The sequence below is a fragment of the Aptenodytes patagonicus genome, chromosome Z (genome assembly GCF_965638725.1).
Source record: "Aptenodytes patagonicus chromosome Z, bAptPat1.pri.cur, whole genome shotgun sequence".
Classification (NCBI taxonomy): Eukaryota; Metazoa; Chordata; class Aves; order Sphenisciformes; family Spheniscidae; genus Aptenodytes; species Aptenodytes patagonicus.
In genome coordinates this window covers 753,705-777,432 of record NC_134982.1, presented here as the reverse complement: position 1 = coordinate 777,432, position 23,728 = coordinate 753,705, and the positions used below count along the sequence as shown (strand labels likewise).

General features: G+C 43.9%; 1 protein-coding gene across 1 annotated transcript; it reads right to left on the bottom strand.

Moving 5' to 3' along the window:
* Positions 1-312: 312 nt before the first annotated feature.
* On the bottom strand, positions 313-21,636 carry LOC143172403 (ferrochelatase, mitochondrial). The gene is made up of 11 exons (XM_076361830.1): positions 21,552-21,636; positions 19,116-19,221; positions 17,771-17,890; positions 17,244-17,392; positions 10,868-11,002; positions 10,251-10,357; positions 8,092-8,190; positions 7,190-7,297; positions 6,027-6,191; positions 5,534-5,593; positions 313-5,066 (listed from the first exon to the last, which is right to left on the bottom strand). Exons 1-11 carry the CDS (start codon positions 21,607-21,609, stop codon positions 4,932-4,934), a joined length of 1,242 nt encoding a protein of 413 aa, XP_076217945.1. The 5' UTR covers positions 21,610-21,636; the 3' UTR covers positions 313-4,931.
* Between the last annotated feature and the right edge of the window lie 2,092 nt (positions 21,637-23,728).

Genomic DNA, 23,728 nt, shown 5'->3' with positions numbered 1-23,728 from the left:
ACCAGACCAGTGTATCTCAGTGGGTGCTGAGGCCCCACTCCAGGTAACGTTAGTCTGGGTCCTTGGACTGAGCATTCAAATAGGATTTGGCTGAGACCCGCATGCAGCGGGAGTGTTTGCTGCACGTCTGGAGTGCTTCCTTCCAGAGGCATCCAGGGTTCGAACCTCTCGTGCACAAAGTGAATCAACTCTCTGTCAGGGGGGGAATCATTGCTTCACAGTTCACTGCTGATCCAAATCAATCAGTACACGCGCAAATGCTTTTGCTTTCTGGTGCAGAGAAAAGGAAAGGAACAGAGAGGACATCAAATACCATCATAAAGGGCTCTTTACTGAAGACACACAGCTCAGTTATTTCTTCCAAAAAATTTAATTGAAATTCCATCTTTATGGCAAATGATACACAGTAAGATTATACAAATTTTTTGTGTTACATTAAATGGAAGTCCTTGTCCAATCTGAAATACATAAGTTGGACTAAAAGCAAGTATTTGTACACATCTGGCATTAAAAAATGAAAGGAACTTCTTTCTCTCTTGCATCTTACACTTCATATTGATTTCCAACTCTCTGGGTGTGGTAGAAAGGGATAATAAAGTGAGCTTTTAGATATTCCTAGGAAAATCCCGGCCCCGCTGAACTCAACTGTAACATCCTCTTCTCCAGGGGGAGCAGGAGGTTAGCTCACAGACACTTTCCACACACCTTTTAATACTACAGCACCACTTTTGGAAGCTATCACATTTTCTAAAATGCAGCCAGTAATAAGGGAGATTTTATGAACTCCAGAAGATAAAAACTTCAACTAAACAAAAAAAGAAAAAAGCAAAATTGCAGAGTTAAATCAGGAGAACAGCCTAATCATGAGCAAATTCTTCAAAACATTCCATTTGCAAACACCTGTACTTCCCACTTCTTTCCTTAGGACATGAAGGGCTGTTTCTGAACTCCTCTATTTTTCAATCAATATCCTCAGGCCAGAGCTCGACAGCACTGGGAGTGCCGGTGTAAAGGTTTCATTCCCCAGCTCTCATTCCTACTTTCAGGTGCAGTCTCAGTTGTGCAGCTATTTGTCAGCCTGCACTGCAAACAGCACCGCCAGCATTAGCAGGAGTAAGACTGAGCAGCCTGGGCAAGGGGACAGCAACGCCGCACCGTCACCAAAGCTCCCCCACTGCTCAAGTCCAGCCTGAGGACTCAGCTCTTACCAACGAAATCTTGGGATACAACGCTGCCTCAACACATCACTTAAGCTCACTTAAACTGGTTGCTTTTTGTCAGGTCATATGTAAATGATAAACACTCGCAAATGAAATAAAGTACTACAAAAGGACTGTAATGGATAATGAAAAAAATCAAACTAGATTATTGTCCAAGGACTAGAGTCTCCCAGATGCTGACACTTCCATATGCTCAATTCAACCAGAGCAGAAAGTGCTCAGGATCTGGCGAGACTGGGTCCTGAGTTAGTAGCACCACATGTTTAAAATCTGCCAGAGGGGCAAACTGAATGCATAACTGTAGGATTAAGACTGAAATCTCCCAAATGCAGTGGCTACACATCACTGGCAGAGTGCTGAAGAAGAAGGCACGTAAATGGATGGGATTCATCTCTCCTCATATTAGACATGTGCAACGTAGCTAACTACCTCTGAGTTAGTGCACCACGCTCCCTTCATGGTCAGAGGCAGCAACGGAGTGAAACTCATCCAACCTGTTGCGGACATCTGCTTTGAGAGATGAGTAATTTCTCAGAAACACATATTAAACCAATCTTTTGACCATAAATAGTACCTAGGAGACCAGCTCAGATGTCGACATGCAGATCGGAAGCATCTAAAGTAAGGTCAAATGAATTCCACTGTTAGTTAGCATAGTCAGAAATGCTCCCAAACAGAAGACCCAGGATTAGAAGATTTCAATGGCGGCAGAATTCCCACTGTTAGTAGTCTCACTGTTATCTTGATTTCCATTAAAAATATTAAGCAGAGCTGCTAGCTAACTTGCTCAGGTAGTTTTTCAACAGGCTTTTGATGCTGTGCTAAGACAAAATAATGTGTGTTAAATAGCAGGGCAGGGTGATACTACATGATCTGTTCAGCAAAATGAAGAACCCCACCAACTACGAGACAAGATCCATCTGCTAAAAGCTAGAAAAGTAAGTGATTTCTACATTACGGTCTAATAGCAGCAATAGGCTTAGTAATTATCTCACTTGTGGTTAGCATACTAAAAAGTGAACTTTAAATACCTTTTATTACTGGGGACAAACATAATGCCTCATAATTAGTGCCGGCTAATATTTTCAGTACTCTCTCCAATATGGAAATAAAAAGCCAATCTATATTTATAGTATCACAATGTTCATATGAAGTTAACCTTCACTTTCCAGCTTCAGCCACACTTCTAAATGTGTTGGTCACAACCTGGATTTGAAGGTCAATATACCCTTCAGCTGGTAAGAGAGAGGTATAAGTAGGAAGATTTTATAAAAACAGATTGTTTTCCACTGACCCGTAAGTGTCAAGCAGTGAAATGGGAACAGAGAAAGTTCTTTGTTCGACAAGAGACATAAGGCCAGTGTTCCCTTCCCAGACGTATTGCAGACATTTTTATTCTTTTGACATTGATTCAAAGATTTTCCATGAAAATTCCACCCTTCCATACACACGTGATAACCCTGCCTACTCCAGCTGAGCAAGGGCAGGAATCAGCTTTGCGTTCCTTTTTCTGCGAAGGCAGCGAGCAGAGACCAAGAATGAAGCAAGACAGGGAGAACAGAAGCCCCGGCTTCTGGCTCCCTGCCACTGAAACAGGCACAGGTATGAAGGGTCAAGGAAGACTTCTTTCTGCTAAAGCAACAAGGGGCAGCAGTAATGTAGGAGGTTCTGGCACTGAAGGAATTTAAGTCTGTCTCACCATAATCACACTTGGAAGCTGCAGTATGGCAGTGGAGAGACGTCAATCAACTCTCAAGAGGTATAAGGCCACAGGCCCTAGTGAGGCTGTACAGTAGGATTTATATCGCTCCATGGCAGTACTTGGCCTACTGGCTGATTGACACAGCATCCGCTCATTCCTTTAGTATCCCATGTCTAATTCTTTCAACATAAAACAGAACAAGATAAACCCCTCTTATACCAACAGAAGCCTATTTTCTTTTTAAACAACCCTATCCTTGAAAGATCAGAGGTTCAAACTGTTCATGCCTCATAATTACATAAGCAAATAAAATTGTCTGAGCAGCATGGCATCTGCTTCTCAAACATCACGATTAGCTGAATCATCAGTTACAGAAAACAACCTGCATTGCCAAAGTACTAGCATTTCAGTGCTAATTACATAAAGTAAACATTTATACCCATGAAGTTGACAGCTAGACTAATACACTTATGGCTCAGTCCCACAGAACATTGTCACAGCTTTGCTCCTCCTTTGTCCCACCCAGGAGGAGAGGTCCCTGTGCAAGAGGACCACTGACTGAGGTGCTGCGGTACTTCTGCCCTGAACTACTTCAAGTGCCAAGCTCAGGCATGCTGTGCGGTGACCAGCCTTTCAGAAAAGCTCCCTCCTATCCCAAGACTAACCTGGACACCGGTCCCCGTGCTGATAGTGAGGGAATACTGCCCTAAAAAGGTTTTTCACTCTACTAAACTACCGCTACTTAGGAGTGGATTCAGCAGTCCTGATGCACCCAAACGCCTGCCAAAACAAGCAAGAAGTTTAGCTGGGTTATGAGTGCATACTCCTGGCCCACATTCAGTGCCGAAAATCTAACAGACAAAATTCAGCTTTCGACAAAGGTATGCATAAGCACACAGCTGTCAGCCTGCGGGGCTGCCTGCTCTCAGGCATCTGCAGTGTCAATTACTCCTGACTTACCATCTCAGTTTTAAATAACAACATCAATTAAGCTAGATCAATTGTACCTACGGAACTCCATAGGTATCCCACAAAAACCACAGCACTGTGGCACAGTAGAAAGCACAGAGCAGATCTATAAACCTTCTGGAGAGCAAGCCTGACTTCCTAAATTTACTTAACCAAACAGAGAAAGCCCTTTTTAATAATAATTTTTAAAAAGCCATTTTGCTTAAAAGATAAACCAACATGTTTCCATACATGCTCCTGATAGCTGCTAGATTTGAAACATACACAGTTTGTTTCAACTGAGCATGTTCTTCAGCATCACCCAAGCAGGCTTATTCCTTTCATTTTACGCTCTTCAAATGCAGAAGCTTTCCTGCAGATAATGAGAGTGTTTTTTCTAGAAAATGTAAACAAATCTGATGCATTCTACTATCCCAGCTAAGCTTTCACTGGAAGTTTCTGGCAGGAGAAAACAAAACAAAACAAAGCCTTATCTTCACGTTCTAAAAAAATATACACATTATTTAAAAAGCATTAGAAGTCACTTGATCTTCAAACCCATCTGAAAAATCACTCTCAGAAGAGACAATCGGTGACTGTGCTGGTTATATTCTACCTTAAGCATAAACAAAACAAGTAATTGTATGCTTGACCTGGAAAGCTGAAATTAATGCACTCATGACAAAACTGCATACAAATAAATCCCTGCATAGTAAACAGAAGCTAATTTGTAGAAAAGGTTTTTAAGTTTTTCAGTGCGTACTTACGGGCTCATGCTAAGTCCAATCAGAATCAGATGAAACGAGATCTTTTCACATCTCACAGGATAAACACCCTTATTTCCCTACTTCCTACAAACTCCTCTCAAACAAAGAAAACATAAGAAAAAAATAAAACAAAAAAGTCAAGTTCTCCTCACTGTTACATGAGGTTAACATCACAGACTACCAGCCTGGAAGTATGTAACAGAGGAGAGTTTGATCCAGCGGTTTCTTTCCCTTGCACTGCTTCACCAGGGCAATTTTCCTGTATAATCCAGCAGTGCTCTCCTAGACGACCCATCACAGCTGTTGATTAGTGAAGAAGGCTTTTGTCTCCCTGCAGACGGGATTTTCACAGAGCGGACAGCAGAGGGTTAACTGCCTAGAGCAGATTTCATTCGACTGGATATGCGAACAGACCAAGTCTGCCAGAGCCTGAAAGATAGTTAATTAAAAATCAGAAGTGAGCAAACCTATCTGCATAAAAAAAAAAAAAAATGCTTTAACATGTCACACTGACTAGTGAGATTGCCAAATTGTGTATTCATCAGACTACACTTTTTAAGCACTACCCTCTTTACTTCAGGAGAAAATCCTGCTTTAAAACTGCATTGGCATAGTATCTTAAGAGAAATATTTCATTAAAAGATTACTACAAATGAATACAAGGTTTTTTTTCTTTTTTGTCAAACCAAACTTCTGAACTTTAAAAAAAAAAAAAAAACCACAAAACAAACACATGCTGTGGTAAAAGAAAACACTTTGTGGTATACAGATTAAGTACAGGGGGTTCCATTTTTGCTCTTACATTCAAAATACTTTAAAACTACAAGAAGCCATCCATAATCTAATAGGAAACACACAACTGCAAACTTTTACAACTATTGCAACAAAGAAGATACCTTGGAGAACAGTGGATTTCCATTAAGAGACTCTGCTCTTCTGATATTTTCAACTCCACACTGAATCAAAAATAAGGAGGAAAAAAGTTAAGTCTGCTAGATACTTCACTAGTTAGCCTTCAAAATCTTCCTTTCTACTTCATTCAGAAGTTGCCCCAAAATGACGGAATTAAATGCAGTACCGTGTTTTTCAATACAGCAAAAATAACTACGATGCAAAATTTCACTCTGCTGCCAAAAATTGATGATTCTTTTTCAGTAAGGATAGTAGTGGCTTAAAGAGTTAAATCTAGAAAGACAAATTCCCACCTGTTTTGCATTGCTAAAAATTAATTTGAGTTAAGCCAGTTTAGATTAATTTTCAATTTACAGAAAAATAAAATTTGCCCCAAATCATACTGCAAGAAGCATCTACAAAGCAAATTTCAAAACAGGAAAAGTAATTTCAGAGCACCACTTTCCAAACAGTTATAAAAACTATAAAACTATTCACCTCATTCGCTAAAACTTGAGCATACTCAATATCCAGTTCATAAAGTGTTTCAATGTGGTCACTTGTAAATGCTATTGGGACCAACAACATGTTCTTCTTTCCTCTTTGGCACAGTCCTTTAATGGCCTCATCTGTCTGTGGACCAAGCCAAGGCATTGGTCCAACCTGTAAGAAAAGGAGGAGGGAAATAAAGACAAAAAACCTCATTAAATCATTCTTACAAAGAACACCCATGTTTTCTTAAGCAGGACAACACAGACCAGATTATGTTTAAGATTGAGCCAGTTGTTTGTATTTCCCTGCTTTCGATAGTACCTCTCACTTTCTCCATTAAATCTTTTATGAAGACATACTGTCCCGTCACTTAAATCCCAAAGAAACAGAACCTGGCCTGGCCTAAATGAGACTCTCATTAAAATAAATGAAAATTTAAATACAGGTGTACTGTTTTCAGTTCAGTAACACCCTGACTACTACTGCACAGGGTTTACCTGCCTTTTAAAGAAGTTACCATTCTGTAACAAACTGTCCTTACCCCTTTACTATCCATGAAGTATTCAGTGCTGATGTACCATAATATGCAACTTTAAGAACGAGACAACAATGGCATGATACGTGTAATGCCCTTGAGACATCAGGTTACTTGTACTACATAATTCTGGTAAAACTTATGTTCCTTGCTATTTGCAGTAGTAATAATAAGTACAAAGTAATGCAAGCAGTCTTTGTCAAGAATAATGAAGCCTGTTTGAATTAGGCTCGTATTATTATTAAGAATGCCTGTATCACAATAATGACTTCGGAAAAATTGCTCAGAGATCCTCAAAAAGCAACACCTTAAAAATCCAGTGAGTGCTTGATTCTTCCTTCTGACAAAGACAAATGTCAAACTAGATGTTATGAGATCATAGGTTTTCTAATGGACACATCAAAAAGCTACTTTAAAATGATGCAATATACAAAAAAGGTGAGAAACTGTGGATAAAGTATCTGGAAAGACTGAATTTGAGTAAAAGATGGGAATTCTGTTCTAGCAGAAATACTTGCGGAAAATGCGAAAAAGGCACGGAGGTTATGATCTTCTTAAGCTGGAAGATCATAAACTCCATCACCTGAAGAGCTTTACAGTGGCAGGTGGCTTTACAGCTTCCCTGAGCACATACCTTGGACTGCCACACAAGCCTGTAAGGGTTGGAGTAGTTCAGCTTCTCCATGACTCTCTGGACAGTAGCTCCCACTTCCTGAGGATACGGATCACCACGGTTCACTACCTTCAACACAAAAACACCAGACCTTTTTCTTCCGGTGAACGTGTTTGGGCAAAGACCACCTAAAGACTGGGAAAGGCAAGCACGCTGTGCGTGATGTGGCTACGCCCAGGATGGGCCGTATCAAGTGCCTAGCTCATCTGAAACAGGGAAGAAAAACTGCATTCTTGCCCAGAATGCATCATCATAGGTGCATGATGAATCTGCTTTACCAGAACATCTACTCCTCCTCCTTCACACGATAAAAGATAAATTCTTCTATCATCATATATAGATATGGTTACATTTTGGTAACAGCACTGCATTTTTGAAAAATGATCCATGAGCCATTTCACTGCAGTTGCTGGTTGCTGACAGAGGATCAAGTCATTTATTGCAACCTTGCAAAGATTTTACTTACATTCCTTCAGGGAAGGTATTATTACTACTTTCTAGAGGTGAGAAAATAACCAAATTTTCCCCTCCATTACCATCTGGGTTTGAGCTGGCAAGTTCGTGAGACCATGAAAGCAGCCATACCGAGTCTAACCTAACCCAGCGCCCCATCTTCAATGTTGGCCAACAGTGCAGATCTGACTAAGCATGCAGGAGAGTAATCACAGCTCATGTGCCTCGCCTTCAGCTCTGCATCAGGCGTCCAGCTGCAACTCACTGACTCACCTTTATATTTCTCTTTTATATTTGCCTTCCACAACTGTGGCCCTACCCCATGGGTGCGCAAGCCGCATACCTTTCCATTCAGCCCAGCCAGTGTGACTCTGGTCTAACAATGACAGAAACGACCTGCTGTAACTCACAGACATGGGCAGCGAGTGTGCCGAGAAGAGGATGATGACATCTTTCCTTTTGTCGGGTGGAAACAGGTTCAGTTCCTTCTGTATGTGATCGGTGAAGCACTGTTCAGAAAAAAAAAAAAAGCAAAGACCTGAATCAGAAACACTGAGAGGCATTATGTGATCTCAAATGACCCGAGACAGGCAGCTTCGATGCTCCAGGCTGCCTTAAGAACTTCAAAATTCCCTTCGGTACACGTGGGGCAATAGCGAGAGACAGCACGTATTACATACTGTCAAGTCTACAGCATCACACAGTGCCCAGTCCCAACACACCAAGGGCAAAGGCCCCCGTGAACTTTTGATCATCCCAATGGTTTTAAGATGCTGGTAACAAACTGAAAGAACATAGCCAATTTAACCCAACTCTCCTCTACTGCCCCTGAAAAGCAGTTCCCTGGCCAAAGAGGGCACATATGTACAGCTGCTAGGGCAGGGACAGAGAAATGGTGAATGGGCAGAGCACAACCATCCTCTCTTAACTGCCCCATTACACTCAGACTAAATTAGAGCACATACACATGGCATCAGAGAAGTGTCCCCTAATGGTCTGTTGAGGCAAGTTTGAGATAACTGTATTCAACTGTATTCAGAGACCTCCACCTTGAGCGCAGCTGATGGGAGAGAACATGGGAGAGATGGACACCTCTGCCCATCAACACCTGAAATGTTCTTAGTACTACACAAAAAAGCAGGGAAACACCTCTGATTCTTCACTCCCACCTCCAGCATTTGAACTGAGCGCCATGACACTGCATACACACAGCTAGGCTCAGGGAGCATACAGAGAGAAAAGAAGCTGCTATCACTGCTGGCGTATGGTGCTGCAGGAGCATGAAACAACTCCGTCTGCATGCTCTTCTCTCTTAGATATTTTACAGTGAAAAACAGATCAGAAATCTTAAAAAAATTAACTTCCATTTCAACTTTATAATCAGGGGCTGAGCCAGCCCTTTCAATTACAGCCTCCCTGGGCTTAAGGAAACGCACGTTGGTGAGCTTATTGGGGAAGAAAAAAAAAAATAAAAAAAAAAGGGTTATATGTACTCTGTCTAATAGAAACCATTTTGCAGGTTCCCTGAAGATATGAAAGGTTCCTAAACTCTGCTGAGGTGTTTCACTGAAGGCAAGGAGAATACATACTGAAGGCATGGAGAGTGCATAATAACAATGGCACGTCCCAGGACAGCATCACGCTCAGGCAGCTTGTCAGTGGAATGTCACACAGTGTGGGCAGTTCCACCTTGCCTTCCTTCAGTCATTTTTATCATCTGTTCAGCACACCACAAAAACTGCAAAACCCAAACTAGAGGAGAAGCTCCCCAAAGATAAAAATGCCATTTTCTCTGAAAAGGAAGGAGTAAGAAGGTTTCCCTTAATTGCTCCTGCCACAGCTAGTGCTGTGCCTAGAATTACTTCTTTGCTGCCGGATGAGAATCTGACAAACCGACATGATCTGTATGTGTGTTGACCATAGACCTGCTCTGAGCAGGAATTTGGACTAATGACCTCTAGAGGTCCCTTCCAGCTAACACTGTTATGTTAATATGACTATGCTTTTAAAAGAAGATGTGCATGGTGGTCACTTTCACACATTATCATGCCAAAACATCTGGCATGAAATAACCATCCCTCTCCTGTAATTTCATACATAGTAGACAAGACACATTTCATTACCATAACTAAAATATACCCTCAAATTGAAGAGTTCCTTTCATTCTTCTCAAGTTTTTTTTTTTTTAAAGAATATATATAAACACAGCCTAAATCAGCAAATAGGTTTATCTTCTTTTAGTACATTCTATAGCTAAAAATCTTGTAAGCTTTGTTACAAGCTAAGACTTGATCTAAGTGAAGTGTTTCCTCAGAATGTTTCTGTTGCTTAACATTATACTGTGTTTTTCCTGGTAGCAAATGTTTCTAAAAAGGAAACTCAATAAACATCTGTATTTACTTAGTTCTTTGTTGTTTTAAAGTCAGCTGGCAATGCAGAGTTACCAAGTTTCTCCTACATCAACCAAAGAAAACCGCAGGGAACACCAATTTGATAACATACCAGACCTGCTCAGTTCACACCTCTCATTCTGACTGCTAATTTCAAAGGCTGTCATACAAATCCATACCTGAATAAGAAGGGGATGTGTGGGCCATCTGTCAATTATACTCCACTTCATCTTCGGCTTCTCCCCTTTTTTATTATAGTAGCGATAAATGGCATTTAAACTGCTTCCTGAAATGCAGAGAATTAAGAACCTAAGTTCAGCCAAGGCATTAGCAACTTGTCAGATGAGAACAGTTTTGTAGCAAGGTATTATAATAGTTGAAAATGCTACATATTTAAAATGCAACCGTAAATCAGAACTGAGAGCCTCAAATGGGAACAATTATATCAAAGTTCATACAACGTACCAGCCATGCTAAGCCATTCTTTAATTGAAGAACAATTACTGCTCTAGTTTCCACGAAGAAAGCTTACTCAGTCATGTTCCTGAGCCTTCAGTTTATGTTATCTCTCAGTAACAATGGTAACATAAAGCTATCCTGAGTTAAGAAGTTTCCACCTAAAATTCAGAATTACAGTAAATACAGAGGACCTCAAATTGGCAATGAAGCCAACAGGAAGGGCCACCTTGAGGAAGACAGGACAGCTTGCGCTGACACTTTGCACACTCCCTCAAGGCTCACGGACACGTGCCTACATTAGCCTCTGTCTGTGCTCTGCTCCTGCACAGACGCTCACCTGTGGTAGAACAACTGTACTGTGGGTACTGCGTGAAAGCGATAGCCCTTTCAATGCCATCTTTCTCCATCTCTTCAATTGCTTCTTCTGTCAGAGGATGGACGTACCGGAAGCCAATGTAGTATTTGTGAGGTGCTGCCAGCCAAAGCACAGGAAAAGAAATTCCAGAAAAGACACAAGAACTCTCAATAACACGTCATTAATAAGTACAAAGTACACAATTAGACAGACTGAAACTTTGAAATAAACTTGTTGATAATTTTCTGGCTACTTTTCTAAACCACTGTCATATAAACACATCTTTCTTTGGCCAAGTATTTTTCTGGTAACTCACTTTGCTGTTATTAGAATTTAAAAGTGATTTATACTATTGTTTGCTTCTGCAGGAAGCATCATTCTTCTGCTTTTACTTAGTTTAGCAGCGGCATGGTTTCCAGACTGTACAGAGCTGGGCAAGTTCTGATTTAAAGGATGTATTGGTAAAAAAGTGTCACTGCGAGATGTTAAATGAACACTACTATGCCCTAACACAGACCACAGTTACAGACGTGCTATGGGCTTCCTAACAGCACAGCTCAACTTGCTTACTGAAAACAGAAGTCAGATGTTTTAAATACACCAATGTAATGAAAATGCCAAAACCTTAGGAAAGACAAGACTTTATTCATTCTGCCATACAAAAGGAAACGCATTGCTTAAGTGCTTTGCATATTCCAGGACATTTTATTTACCTAAACTTTCAAATATAATTGGGCTGCAATTTTGTGTGCCAGCACTCAGATATTCTGCTCTACAGGGATCAGCTTCAAACAGGAAAAGGCCCTGCACCTTATAGACATTAGCTGCCTATAAGACATTTCAGGAAATTCAGATAATTTTATCCCTTTCATGCTCCAGGTACCAATAGCGGAGTCATCAAAACAGGATGCCTTCAGTGCATGAAGGATTTATATGCTTTGCTGGATCAGGCCTTCAGTCCCAGCACTGCAGGGGCGTTCAGGCAGAATTCCCAGGTACCTACGGTTTGCTCCACATGCCCTCCCTTCCTTGCCCTCTAATTCCTATTTCAGCTTCAGCAAAGACCTGGCTCCCTTACATTTCCCTCACCTACTCTATCTTTTCCTTCATCATTTTATGCAGATGTAGTTCTATTTCACTTCTTTCCACTTCCTTGCCTGCAGTTAACCACATTAAAAAACAAAGCTAAAAACAAGACAACGTGGAACCATCGTTTGATGCAACTGCTCTGGTCACCCTCCTTGCAAGAGAAGATGCCTTCCCCCACCCTGGTAAGTCTGCTCCATTTGCACATAAACCCCCAAGGACCCAGACTGTTGTGTGGGGCACGAGATTGGTGGTACTGAATAAGTGACACATGTTCTTTCGTTGTGGTTTCTGGGTGTTTTTCATAGAAACCTTCATGCCTTTAAACACTTTACTTTGGAGGCAACATTATTGTCTCCAAGGACAACATTTTAGGTTTTTCCATTTTTCATCTCTAATCTTTTGGGTGTTGGCTTCAAGGTTTGGGGATTATGGTTTGGTTAGGGGAAGGGAGGGCAGCTTTCTTGTTTTATTTTGGGGGTTTTTTTTGGTTTTGGGTTTTTTTTTTTTAAGTAGAGGACAGAGGTTCTTAGGAGAACAAAAGCAAAGTTTCTTTTTCAGTGTTTCCGGGTCACTAGCTCTGAAATAACATTTAACAGGTTTCTGAAGGAAGCAGATGTCCCATGCTTGGTCTCCACTCCATACATTTATACAGGATTCAGAAAACAGGTTTAGTCAGCCCCAGTTCTCTGCAGGAGGCAAGAGAGCTCCCAGCTGGGAGCAGTAGCAAATAATGACCCAACTTCAGGAGCCCCAGGAGCCAGTAGCCTCATTAACATTTTTAAATGGCATTAAAAAAAAAAAAAGTCTGACTAACCAGAGCAAAGACAGTAGGAATTTAACCGGGAAAGGACATACTGGGAAAAAACATGGCCAACTTGGAAACTTCTTGCAATACTCTCGCAGTATTATGTTTTGTCCTGGATCAAAGGCAGCAAAGGAGATATTTTCATGTCTGTGTACATATTCATTTTGTTGTTACAGTTAGAGTCAAAACTACTGGAAATAGAGTGACATCTCCTTCCACAAAGACCTGCTGATCTAAATAAACAACATGGCCCCCTCATCCTGTGAGCTTTCATTCTGCTGACAAGGGACTCTCAGCTAAAATACAGCTTGTAAGAAATACTAAGAAACATTATAATTAAAAACAATTAAAAAAAAAATCAAGATGTGCCTTCTTAAAATATAATTACCATTGCAAGACATTAGCCTATTTGATGTCAGCACTAAAAAAAAAAATCCCAACAATAGAAATGGATTTTCCTATCACCATGTTTGTGTGATTTATTCTTACAGACTACTGAGCCTACCCAACACCACCCATTCAGACAAAAGAACTCTTGTTCATTTTCAGACAGCTGCCTGTAACAATAAAGCTTCATTTTAAAATTATATTGTTCCCAGATGATGTGGGTGAGGCTCTTTATTTACTACTTTATATTAGTCCCATTGCCGAAGTGTAACATGTCAAATATATACAAGTCAGTAAATCAGTAGATGGATTAACTTACACAGGAGGGAATTTCACAGGTGGTTATTGATACTGTCTAACATGAGCTCTTCACCAACTGCAAATACACAACAACTATAAACTCTATGCCCAAAAGTCCAGATCAAGGTAAAATGAGTATGCAAAGTATTTCTTCTTTGCCATGTGTTTGAAGTCTTACCACCACAACTGTGAGTTACTCATTAACAGGGCTCAGTGCTCCCAAAGTGCTACCTGTGAGCACACAATATTCAGAAATGCATAGCTCAGTCTGGAAGCACACCCAACTGTTTCAAGCTATTCTGAAGCAACAGAGTACTCTGTATTGCTGCAAGATTACCCAAAATGCTTAAAGAAATGGTTAGCACTCAATTAAATTGTTAGCAATGGTTAGCACGTTCAGTTTTTAAAACTGCAGCTACTGTTAAGTAAAAAAGGTCTCTAAACGACTTATCAGGTGTAAGAACTGCACAGAGGCAGGTGTGACTTCACAAAAAGTGGTCACCAAACAAAAGCAAGCAGGAGTGGTACGCTGAGAAAAGCAGATAAACTTTCTAAGCTTTATCTTCAGAACCTGTTGCAAGCCTGAACCTTCAGGGGCTACTGCTGCTAAAAACGCTACTGCCTTGGATGCTGCATCCCAGTGCGGTTTTGGCTTCAGGCTTTGACTATACTTGCAGGGACCACAGCTGGAATTAAGCTAGAGAGTAGCATCTGCGGAGAAAAGGATCGAACATCACCCAAATGAAGGTATCAGTGACATGTTACACGCTGAACAAATGAAATAAATTTGGTTCTAGCCTTCCAAGAGCATTACTTTTCACCTTCCAGAGCCTTTTACCAATCTTCTACCTTTAGCCCTTTTCTACCCAAGTCTGAAGCAGGTGCCACAAAGAACTACAAAATAGCTAGAAACCAAACAACGTGTATTGTCAAACATGGAGGGGGATTCCCTGACACACCAGCATCACATCAGCAAAGGTCACGGAAACTGAAGGGAGAAGGCGGCTTGCAGCACCACGCGTTGTAAAGCTGCTGAGCTGAAGAGAATGGAGAGCTCTCCTCTTTGGCTTCTCTTACTCCAGCAGTTTTTCTATTAAAAATGTTTAGTGTTCCTATTGGAGTGGCAGGATGAGAAGTATTATCTGTAACTAACACATCAGTGAGGAATTCAGCGGGCAGCTTAGTGATCTCGTTAATTCCTTCTACTCACAAAGGTAGTCTGCTGCTTCAAGACAAAAAGTATAATGCAGAGAAGTACCTTATTGGAACAAAGGTGACCCCCAGACAGGTCATTTCAGACAGACCAACCATCACGTTACTGTTTCTCCTGGCTTTTGTCAAAGCAGTGGTGATTCACTGTCCTTTTCTGTCTGTCCCATGAGAGGCAAGACACAGAAGATGGCCATCACCTTTGAGCTGCTACGTGAATGTGGAAGTTTAATTTCTAGTGCTGCCACTCACGTTTATTAACCACGGTTTTAATGTCACACAGCAAGAAACTGTAGCGTAAAAGGTACTGTAAGCAAATGACCTATCACCTTCAGCAAGCAGCAGAAGAGAAACAGACTTCTAGTTCATCACAGCTGCTAACTGCACAACAATACAAGCTGAAGTCAAATTCAACTAACAACCAATTTGAAAGCAGTTTAGCTAAACTAGTGCAAATTCACCATGAAAGCACTTAACCTGGGTGAAAAAAGACTCATCTATCAATTTGGCTGGAGGTTTTAGGAGAGAGATTGAACATGGCTGAATCATAGCAAATTAACATTATGCAAATGACCGTAGTTGTCTGTGTTTGCACACCTAGCCCATTGCAATTGCATGGTAAAACATGTTAGCTGAAGCCCTTAGTAAAGGGACATTCACAGAAGTGTCTGCACCCATTTCCCATCACACTAGTGCTACCAGGTAGCTTGGCACAGGGTAATCCATACAAGTCACGGCTCCTTGCTGTGAGGGAGCAAGGTTCAGAGAGATTCTGTGACCCGGAGAGAGGGGAGGGAGGTTGTATTCACCTTTCAAGTTTTCTTGTCATCAAGGAAGGACTGGCAAAGACAGAATCTACTTCCACCCAAGCCAAACCGTTAGGCCTTATCTTCTGCTTATGTCCTCGGGTGGGGCTCACTGCTATCACTCAACCAAGCCCTGCAATGCTCGTCTATGAAACCTTGTCTTTTCTTCCAACTGCCCTCCTCTTCAGTCCTGAAATCAGGCCTAATTGGTGTGTGTTCTTTTATCCATTATTAATAGTTACAGGTTCAGACAAAGTTTTAAAGGCTCTGGATACATCCAAGCAATAATTGCAGAGGGACATTTCAGAGGAACAAAAGACACCTGCGGCTTTGGAGAACTGTCAGACTCCCGACACACTCCCATGCAGTTAGCTATTCTTTAGGCTCAGGCTGGCACAACAAAGGCAGATACAAAAGGCTTTATAGCGTTAAGTTCTGGCCTCAGAGCTGTTCCACATCAGACAGTCCCTGCACAGCATCTCGGCCGAGCCAGCCCTGAACAGGGAAGGGCACTTGCAGGAAGCAGCAGGAGCAGGGAACGCTGCACTGTCCTCTGCGCCCTAACTGCTGGCTGCTGTGAGTGTGCAGCAGCTGAATGACACCATCCTGCAGTTAGCTACAAGGAGCAGCCATGAGAAGGTGGCCGTGCATTTTACAGCAGGAGATCCTACCCCCCTGTGAAACTCAATAGCACCAGTGTGCAGAACATGAACAACCAGGAAACCCTAGATCAACAGGCATTTTTTACTCTGTGTGTGCACGCACATGCGCAGCCTAAGAGGAGCGTCGTTCTCCCACACTACCTCTTCATAAAAGATAAGAGAATTACATGAGATTATACTGCCACTGCCTATGGTCACAAATCTCCACCTCATTTATGCTACTGCAAATCCCACTCTGAACACCCTTCTCCCATGCCTGCCTTATTTGTTCACATGAAATACATTCCCCTTTCTTATCATCTAAGGCTCAACCACTTGTCTTCAGTGTAAACTTCTTCAAGCTCAAGCAGGGCTTGCAGGGCAAGGTATGACACCTTGCAGTCGTACACACCAACGGAGACTCCTGTTACCTAGCTTTAGCCATCTGAAAATAAGATACTATGTCTACCATATCCATCTAGATTTCTTCCCATAATCAAAGGGGAGAGATAAGTGTACCTTTAGAGGGTGACACCCCCCATCTTTGATAATGACCTTAGGACAAACTGAATCACTTTCTCTTCAAGCCCTACTCTCTCTCGATGAAAGAGGGAGCAGAGACCACCAGTTTAGGCCAGATGCCCAACTTCCTGATGGCCGAAGTTATGCAAGATGAAACATGCCAAAAGCATCTAAGGGTGGACATACGCAGGGCAGCTTTTAAGCTTGGGCACAGAGGTGGCAGCTGGACCACAGCACATACTGGATCCAGCCTAAGAAGGTGGGTAAATGTTTGGTTGTTGGCTTTTGGAACTACACTGTTACTGCAGGTTGAATATGTACCGACAGTACTCTCCAAAATCAAAGCCATTCTCCAATGCAGCCACAGAAGTGACCACTGCACAAAAATATATTTGCATGTGTGGGAACCCTGTGCTTTTGCATATGCCGAATTTTTAACGAATAATAACCTCTGTAATATCTTTGTTATGATTTCCTAGCAGGACTGAGAACACTGTTCACACTCACAATAGAAATCAAGAAGCAAAACCTGCTTTACAAGCGTATACTTTCAACACATGAGACAAAAGAAACTTTTAACAAGCACAGTAAAGAAGTACCAGTGCGAGGCGACATGCTGTCCAGCAGTTTCACCATGCCTTCTCCCTGCACCGCTGTCCACTTCTTGATTGGTGATCCACCTCCAATCCTGCTGTACTGCTCCTGGATTTTCGGTGTGCGACGTTTGGCAATGAATGGTGCTAATTTACTAAAGCATTCAAAAGGTACACATATTAATATCATAACCCAAATCACTACCCCTTTCCCCAAATCTCTCCGCTGCAGTGGGTTTCCCTGGCAATCTCCCCTAATTATAGCAAACCAGCACTGCATGGCTTGTTTATTGTTATATTCCATCACCCTTCCCAAACTTACTAGGTGACAGGAAACCACAATTTGTGATTAGAATTAGATCTTGGCACATCTATTTCCAGAGAATTGTAACACTGTTTCTTGCACTGTCCAGTCCCAAGATGAAACAGTCTTAAGAAATACTGATATACACAGAAGTTAAATGTCTGAGCCTACAGCTAAGGCAGCAACACCCAACCCTGACTGTAACACAGGATTTCACAGTGTTTCTCACTTTTGAGCTGGAAGCGTCATTAGATCTCTGTCCAGGAAGAGACGAAGTAAGAAATCATGCACATCATCCAGCCGTTCTGGGCCTCCCATGTTTAACATCAAGATTCCTGTTTTAGGTTTCCTATGGAAGCAAGAGATATGTCAAATCCTAGTGACCTACTACTTTTTTTATTATTACAAAACAATCAGCTTATCCTTCTGCATTTGTCTCTTGCAAAAGCAGCATCCTATTTAGAAGCTCATCCTGCTTATGTAAAAATATGAACTACAAGTATGAATAGTCAGAGAACAAGTATTTACATGATCTTTACTTTTTTTAAAAAAGTAATCACTTTGCAACACAGAGTTTAACCGGAAATATACTGAGAAGTTATCTCGCAGCTGAAGGCTGTAAGGGAGGTTATAAAACAGGGTCTAAGGAACTACCTCAGCTGAACGCCAGCTGTGGATTCCAACCAAACCAAGCAGCAGCTTCCATAGAAAACAAATGAGCTACCCACACAGGTCTTTGTCTTCATTACTTTGGAGACACGTCATCTCCCGAAGCAGTGAAAGCAGCAAAGAGCCATTCTACACATAAAATAAGTGCAGGGTTGGTTTTGGTTGGGTTGTTGGGTTTTTTCCCCACAATGGGTTTTCTATCCAGGTGCAGGTCGAGTACACTGTTCTAAGGATAACGTCCCTCCCAGCAGAGCAGAGCAGAGCAGACGGTAGTATCAGCTTTTACAGAAACGGCTGCTGATCACAACTCTCACCCAAGAGGTGGATTTCCCCATCAAATCGTTTCCTCTGCCTGAGGGAGCTCAGTGACCAGGATGTCTCGCCTCCTGAGCGGACGGAGCCGAGGTTGCACAGGGAGTTTTGCTCTCCTCTTGTTAAAGCCAGAGTCTTACAAAGGGGCACTGAGAGGAGCCTAGGCCTGCCCCGATGGGTCGGGACCTCAGTTTCCATTCCCTTCCTCCTGGAGCATCTATCAGGAGGTTGCTGAATAAAACCCAGGAAGCAGGAACCAGAATCTCAAATAATAATAATATCCTACTGTTTGTTCTTCCATGGCTTCTGCACTGCCTCAGGCCTTACCGTGGGCCACTGCCTCACTGTATTCTGCAGAGAACAAGGCAGGCAATCCTTGCCCCACAGAACTGTGAAAACAAGAGGCTCAGTGAATGCAGCCAGCCAGGTAAAACCAGTTACACACGCACAAAAAACCTAGATCAAGCCCTGTGACTGCCACGTTTTACTACATAACCAGCTTTGCTATGTGAGCAAAGCAGCATACCATATCAGAGAGAGAAAAAGGCAACAGGCAGCAGGTCACACCCACCCAGACCTCACTGCAAACTTACCGCACTTCTGGCTCAATTTGAGGTTTTGTGCTTTCTGTCACTGCCGCTGCAGTTGCCTGACCTCTCCATCGTACCGGGACCCTCAGTTGACTGCTGCTTTTTACAACTGGAAGAAAGATAAGAGCACATTGATAACTTTGCACCGGGCTGAGGGGCCTCTTTACCAGGTAGGCACTAATCCCTCAGCAGCTACATAAACACACTTGGCAGTATTGCGCTGCTTGGCATTTTCTCCCGTAAGCTCCAGGTCCTGGAATCAAAGAGAGTCATGAAATTGCAAGCTTCTGCCTTTCTTTAAACACTCTGTATACTCACAGCTTTTCAGATACCAGGCAGTAACCTAAAACCAAACAAAAGCCTCACTAATCTTTAAGCTCCAATCGTAAGTCCAAAATAACTGGTGACAACACAAGAGAAACTACACAGGGCTGACACACTGAGGAAGTAAGCACGTCAAGCTACGTAACTCCTCGTGGTACAGACGTACCTGGGCTAACTCTAGACAAGCAAAGTATTTCTACACCACCTCTACAATGTAGGTTAGACATTTGTTAATTTAGGGTCCCCAGCAAACTTCAGCAACGCAGGTCAGCACCTGAAAGCCGTAAGCACACAGCTCCTTAGTTTGACCCTGTGTCGGGTACACTGAGCAGCAATACTTAGCAATACTTTACTTTAGAAGTAAAGTCTTTCCACATGCTGGTTACAGCCTGCTTTTTCAAAAGCACGCTTTGTTTTCCTCAAGAGTTCATAGCCATTACATGATATTTTTTGGTGCAACAATAGTGTCAATTGCCCAAGATGAAAAAAATTGTTAAATTCTGCATCCCCGGCTCTCCAGCAATCGTTTGGTGCGACACCTCCCTCGTCAGACTGCAGGAGTTCCAGCAGCAATTGAGCCCCAATAGCACAGACCTCCACAGCAGCCGATCCACCCGCTGAGAAGAGCATCTTACAGTTCACAGGTCCCTAATAACATCCTGAACAGATGCTGAATGCCCTCAAAACCTGCTGAAATCAATGACAGCAAAAGGCATCTTGCAAATCCAGCTTCTTACACAGGATTAAGAGTGTGTAGCTGTGGATGCCTGTGTCTGCAGTGACATAAAAGGCTGCAAACTAAAGAACTTCAATTCAAGCATTGCTGATGCCTGAAAGACTCTTTTAAAATATTTATATTCTTCTTCCAGTTCTTCAGTTATTACTTTTTGAAGCACTGACACTCTATGTTAATTATATAGAACAATAAAAAGAGAAGTTTCAATGGCTGTATTGATCCTTCTGCGCTGTAAATAAATACTGGAAAGCATTTGTTTTGCTTAAGGTGAGGTTTGGGCACATTTCTATCTGCACCATAAAGCACATGACGCAGAACGCACAGGATGTGCAACGACGATGATTCCAGCTTGATGGAACATTGATAAATGTGTTCTTTTATAAGTTTTAGAAACGGCATTATCGTATTAGCCTCTGGAGCCAAGGCCCGACAAAACTGGCCCCTGGCGCGTGCCCGCACTTCCACGGGTCTCAGGGTAATTTAAGCACACCAGTGCCTCTCGGTAGGTACGTGAAGTTACTCCACCGTTACAGCAGTAACCGGGTAATGCGTGACATTTACAAAGAGTAAGGAAAAGAGCTCCTGCTGAAGAGCACACGCAACTGACTGCATATTGTAAAAACCGCAATTCATACCTATATGTAGACAACATATATAATACACATTTGTAACATTAGGCTAGCTGTGAAACTGACTTGCAACTGTATTTATTACTCACACCTCCTCACCACACCTGGCCTTATTTTGAAAACGCAACCCGTGAATTGTTAAACAAGGACGATTTTTACACAAACACTTTCTAAAAAGGAAAGTGCCTCATTTAAAATGAAACTCCGGGGGGGGGGGGGGGGGGGGGGGGGGGGGGGGGAGAAAAAACCAAACCAAACAATGAAGAAGGGAGCCCGACAGCAGCAAACGACAAATTTCTCTCAGGTGAAAAAATCCCAAGCCTCACAGCCCTCCGTTCATTCAGAGGAAAAACCATCGTGAGCCCGCCCGGCGCCACCCACGCGCTCCGATCGCTCAGCCGCACTTTCTGTAAGGTCTCTGCAGCGCGGCGACGCGACCCCCGGGGCAGAGGCAGCCCCTCAGCGCCGGCGGAGCCCCACCGCGCCCGGCCTCCGCCGCCCGCTGCTGGCCGGCCCCGCCGCCCGCAGGCTCCAGCCCGGGTCACGGCGCGGGGATCGGAGGCCCCGGCTCTGCCGGCAGCGTTACGCAAAGGCACCTCGCGAGCGTTGTGTAACGCGGTCCGCGGCGGTGCCGCTGCCCTCCCGCCCTCGCAGCCCCCGCGGCGAGGCCGGCAGCCCTCAGCGTCCCCCGTGTCCCCCCCCCCCCAGCCCTCCGTTCCCGCCGGTTGCAGACGGCGCCCACTGACTCACGATAACGCGCCGCCCGTCCGGCAGCGGCGGCGGCCATCTTGGCGGCGGCCGCCTGCATTCCCTCAGACGGCCCCCGCCACCGCCACCGTCGCCTCCGCCGCCGCCCCCCCGGCACCGCCCCCGGGCGGGGGGCGGTGCCGGGGGGGCGGCGGCGGAGGCGACGGGGCCGGGGCAGACCCGGGTGTCCTTCAGGCTGTTCTGGCCCGGCTGTCCTCCACAGCCCCCGTGCGACCGTTACCACCGACCGAGGGCTCAGAAATGAGAGATCAAGCACCCCATGATCCAAACAAACAAAAGACCCCAATATCTGATTTTTTGAGGCTAAACTAATAATGGCATCCTTTGCGTCATGCCGAGGTTCCACTTTGAAGGCTTTCTTTGCAAACACACATGCTAAATAAAATATATACTTGGGCATCTCTTAGGTTTGCACAGTTAGGCTCTAAAGAAGCTGCAGACCCTTTTAAAAAAAGATTTAAATCCACCACCTCAGATCGCGGTCAGCCTTTGCAGTTAAGCCAGGATCCTCGCCTACAAAAATCCTCATGCCTCCTTTCCCTGCTTCATGAAGAGCCTGGTGTGACCCCAGTCTGCCTCTTCCAGGGGACATTGACCAATGGTGTCTTCCACCATCAGACCCCTTATTTTGCCTCTAGCAATTCTCTGCTCCTCCAAGAGCCGTTCCCATGCTCTGTCACCCAGGTTGGTCCCCTCTCTGTGGGCAGTCCTGAAGCTTTGGTGCTGGAGGTTACCCTGTCTGAAAAGGACCCTTGTCGGTAGCACAGGACATGGACGTGCAGTTTGAACACAGCAATCCCACTCTCTAAGTCTGCATCGGCACCCAGATGCTGTGCACAGCGTACCACAACCGCCCAAAGTTTATCTCTGTGTGTGACCTGGGGGATGTTCTCACCTGAGGTTTTACTGGAAGACAGGTGTGAGGGCAGTCGGCGTGTCTGACGGAAGCTGGGGCAGGACGCCCCGTGGGGCCGCGCCAGCTAGGAACCGGTCCTGAGCGCTCGAACCAGTCCCGAGCGCTTGGCACAGCAGCAGGTGCAGGCAGCAGGCAGCGCTGGCTGCGCCAGCACCCGGCATCGCTTCCTGCTGCACTGGCACACCTTTACAGTGACCACAGGAAAATTGTTACCCAGAACACGATACTTGCTTTGAAAAAGCTGATAAAATTACAGCGACAAAACCAGCACAGGGGAAGCACAGTCCCTCCCAGCTGGAGGCTGTGGCGACTCCTGCATGGTGAGCAGGGCCGAGGGGCTGAGCCAGGAGCTGGCCTGGCACAGTTGGGGTTGTGTGCCGGCGCTCTGCCTGTCCTCCCAAGTTAAACGCATGTGTTGGTCTCAGCCCAGTGCACCAGCAAAAAAACACCTAAATCATTATTTACTGTGACGGGCACGTTTTTGCTCTGCAGACTGAAATCTTCTCTAAGAGATGGAAAGAACAGGCTTTTCAAAGCTCAAATTCTGCATCTGCCAGGGCATGGTGGGAAAACTTTGCAATAGGGCTGCACCTTGCACACAGGGACACGCACTATGTTTTCGGTGTGCATCATTTATGAGGATGTGCTGGTTTTGGCTGGGATAGAGTTAGTTTTCTTCATAGTAGCTCACCCCACCACCCCACCAGTGAGTAGGCTGGGGGTGCACAAGAAGTTGGGAGGGGACACATCCAGGACAGTTGACCCCAACTGACCAAAGGGATATTTGCTTTACCTATTAAACTGTCTTTATCTCAACCCATGAGTTTTCTCACTTTTACTCTGCTGATTCTCTCCCCCATCCCACTGGGGGGGAGTGAGCGAGCGGCTGTGTGGTGCTTAGCTGCTGGCTGGGGTTAAACCACAACAGTCCTTTTTGGGGCCCAACAGGGGGCTCGAAGGGTTCAAGATAATGACAGGTTTGATTGGAATGTGCTAGATCGGATTTATAGCTGTTATAGCTGTTTAGCTATTAACTGACAGGCTCCTGTGCTTGCCATGGGGCTTGCTTGCCTTACTGTATATTAGAGTCTAGTGCTCATTAGTGGCTGCTTTTTGCTTACGCTGCTTGCTGTACTGCTTATCATCTTACTCTACTGTGCCTGGGAACACTTTGATAACAGCAGTGGCCATGCACCTGGGCTGGCAGATGGCCAGGGCATCGCTGCTGTTTCTGTGCTGCTGT

Excerpts from the sequence above, each read along its gene's own strand:
- LOC143172403 (XM_076361830.1), bottom strand. The coding sequence starts at position 21,609 with ATGCAGGCGGCCGCCGCCAAGATGGCCGCCGCCGCTGCCGGACGGGCG. Across the intron at positions 19,222-21,551 it reads CGGACGGGCGGCGCGTTATC|TTGTAAAAAGCAGCAGTCAA; the intron begins GTGAGTCAGTGG and ends TCTTTCTTCCAG. Across the intron at positions 5,067-5,533 it reads GAAATCCACTGTTCTCCAAG|GCTCTGGCAGACTTGGTCTG; the intron begins GTATCTTCTTTG and ends ACTATCTTTCAG.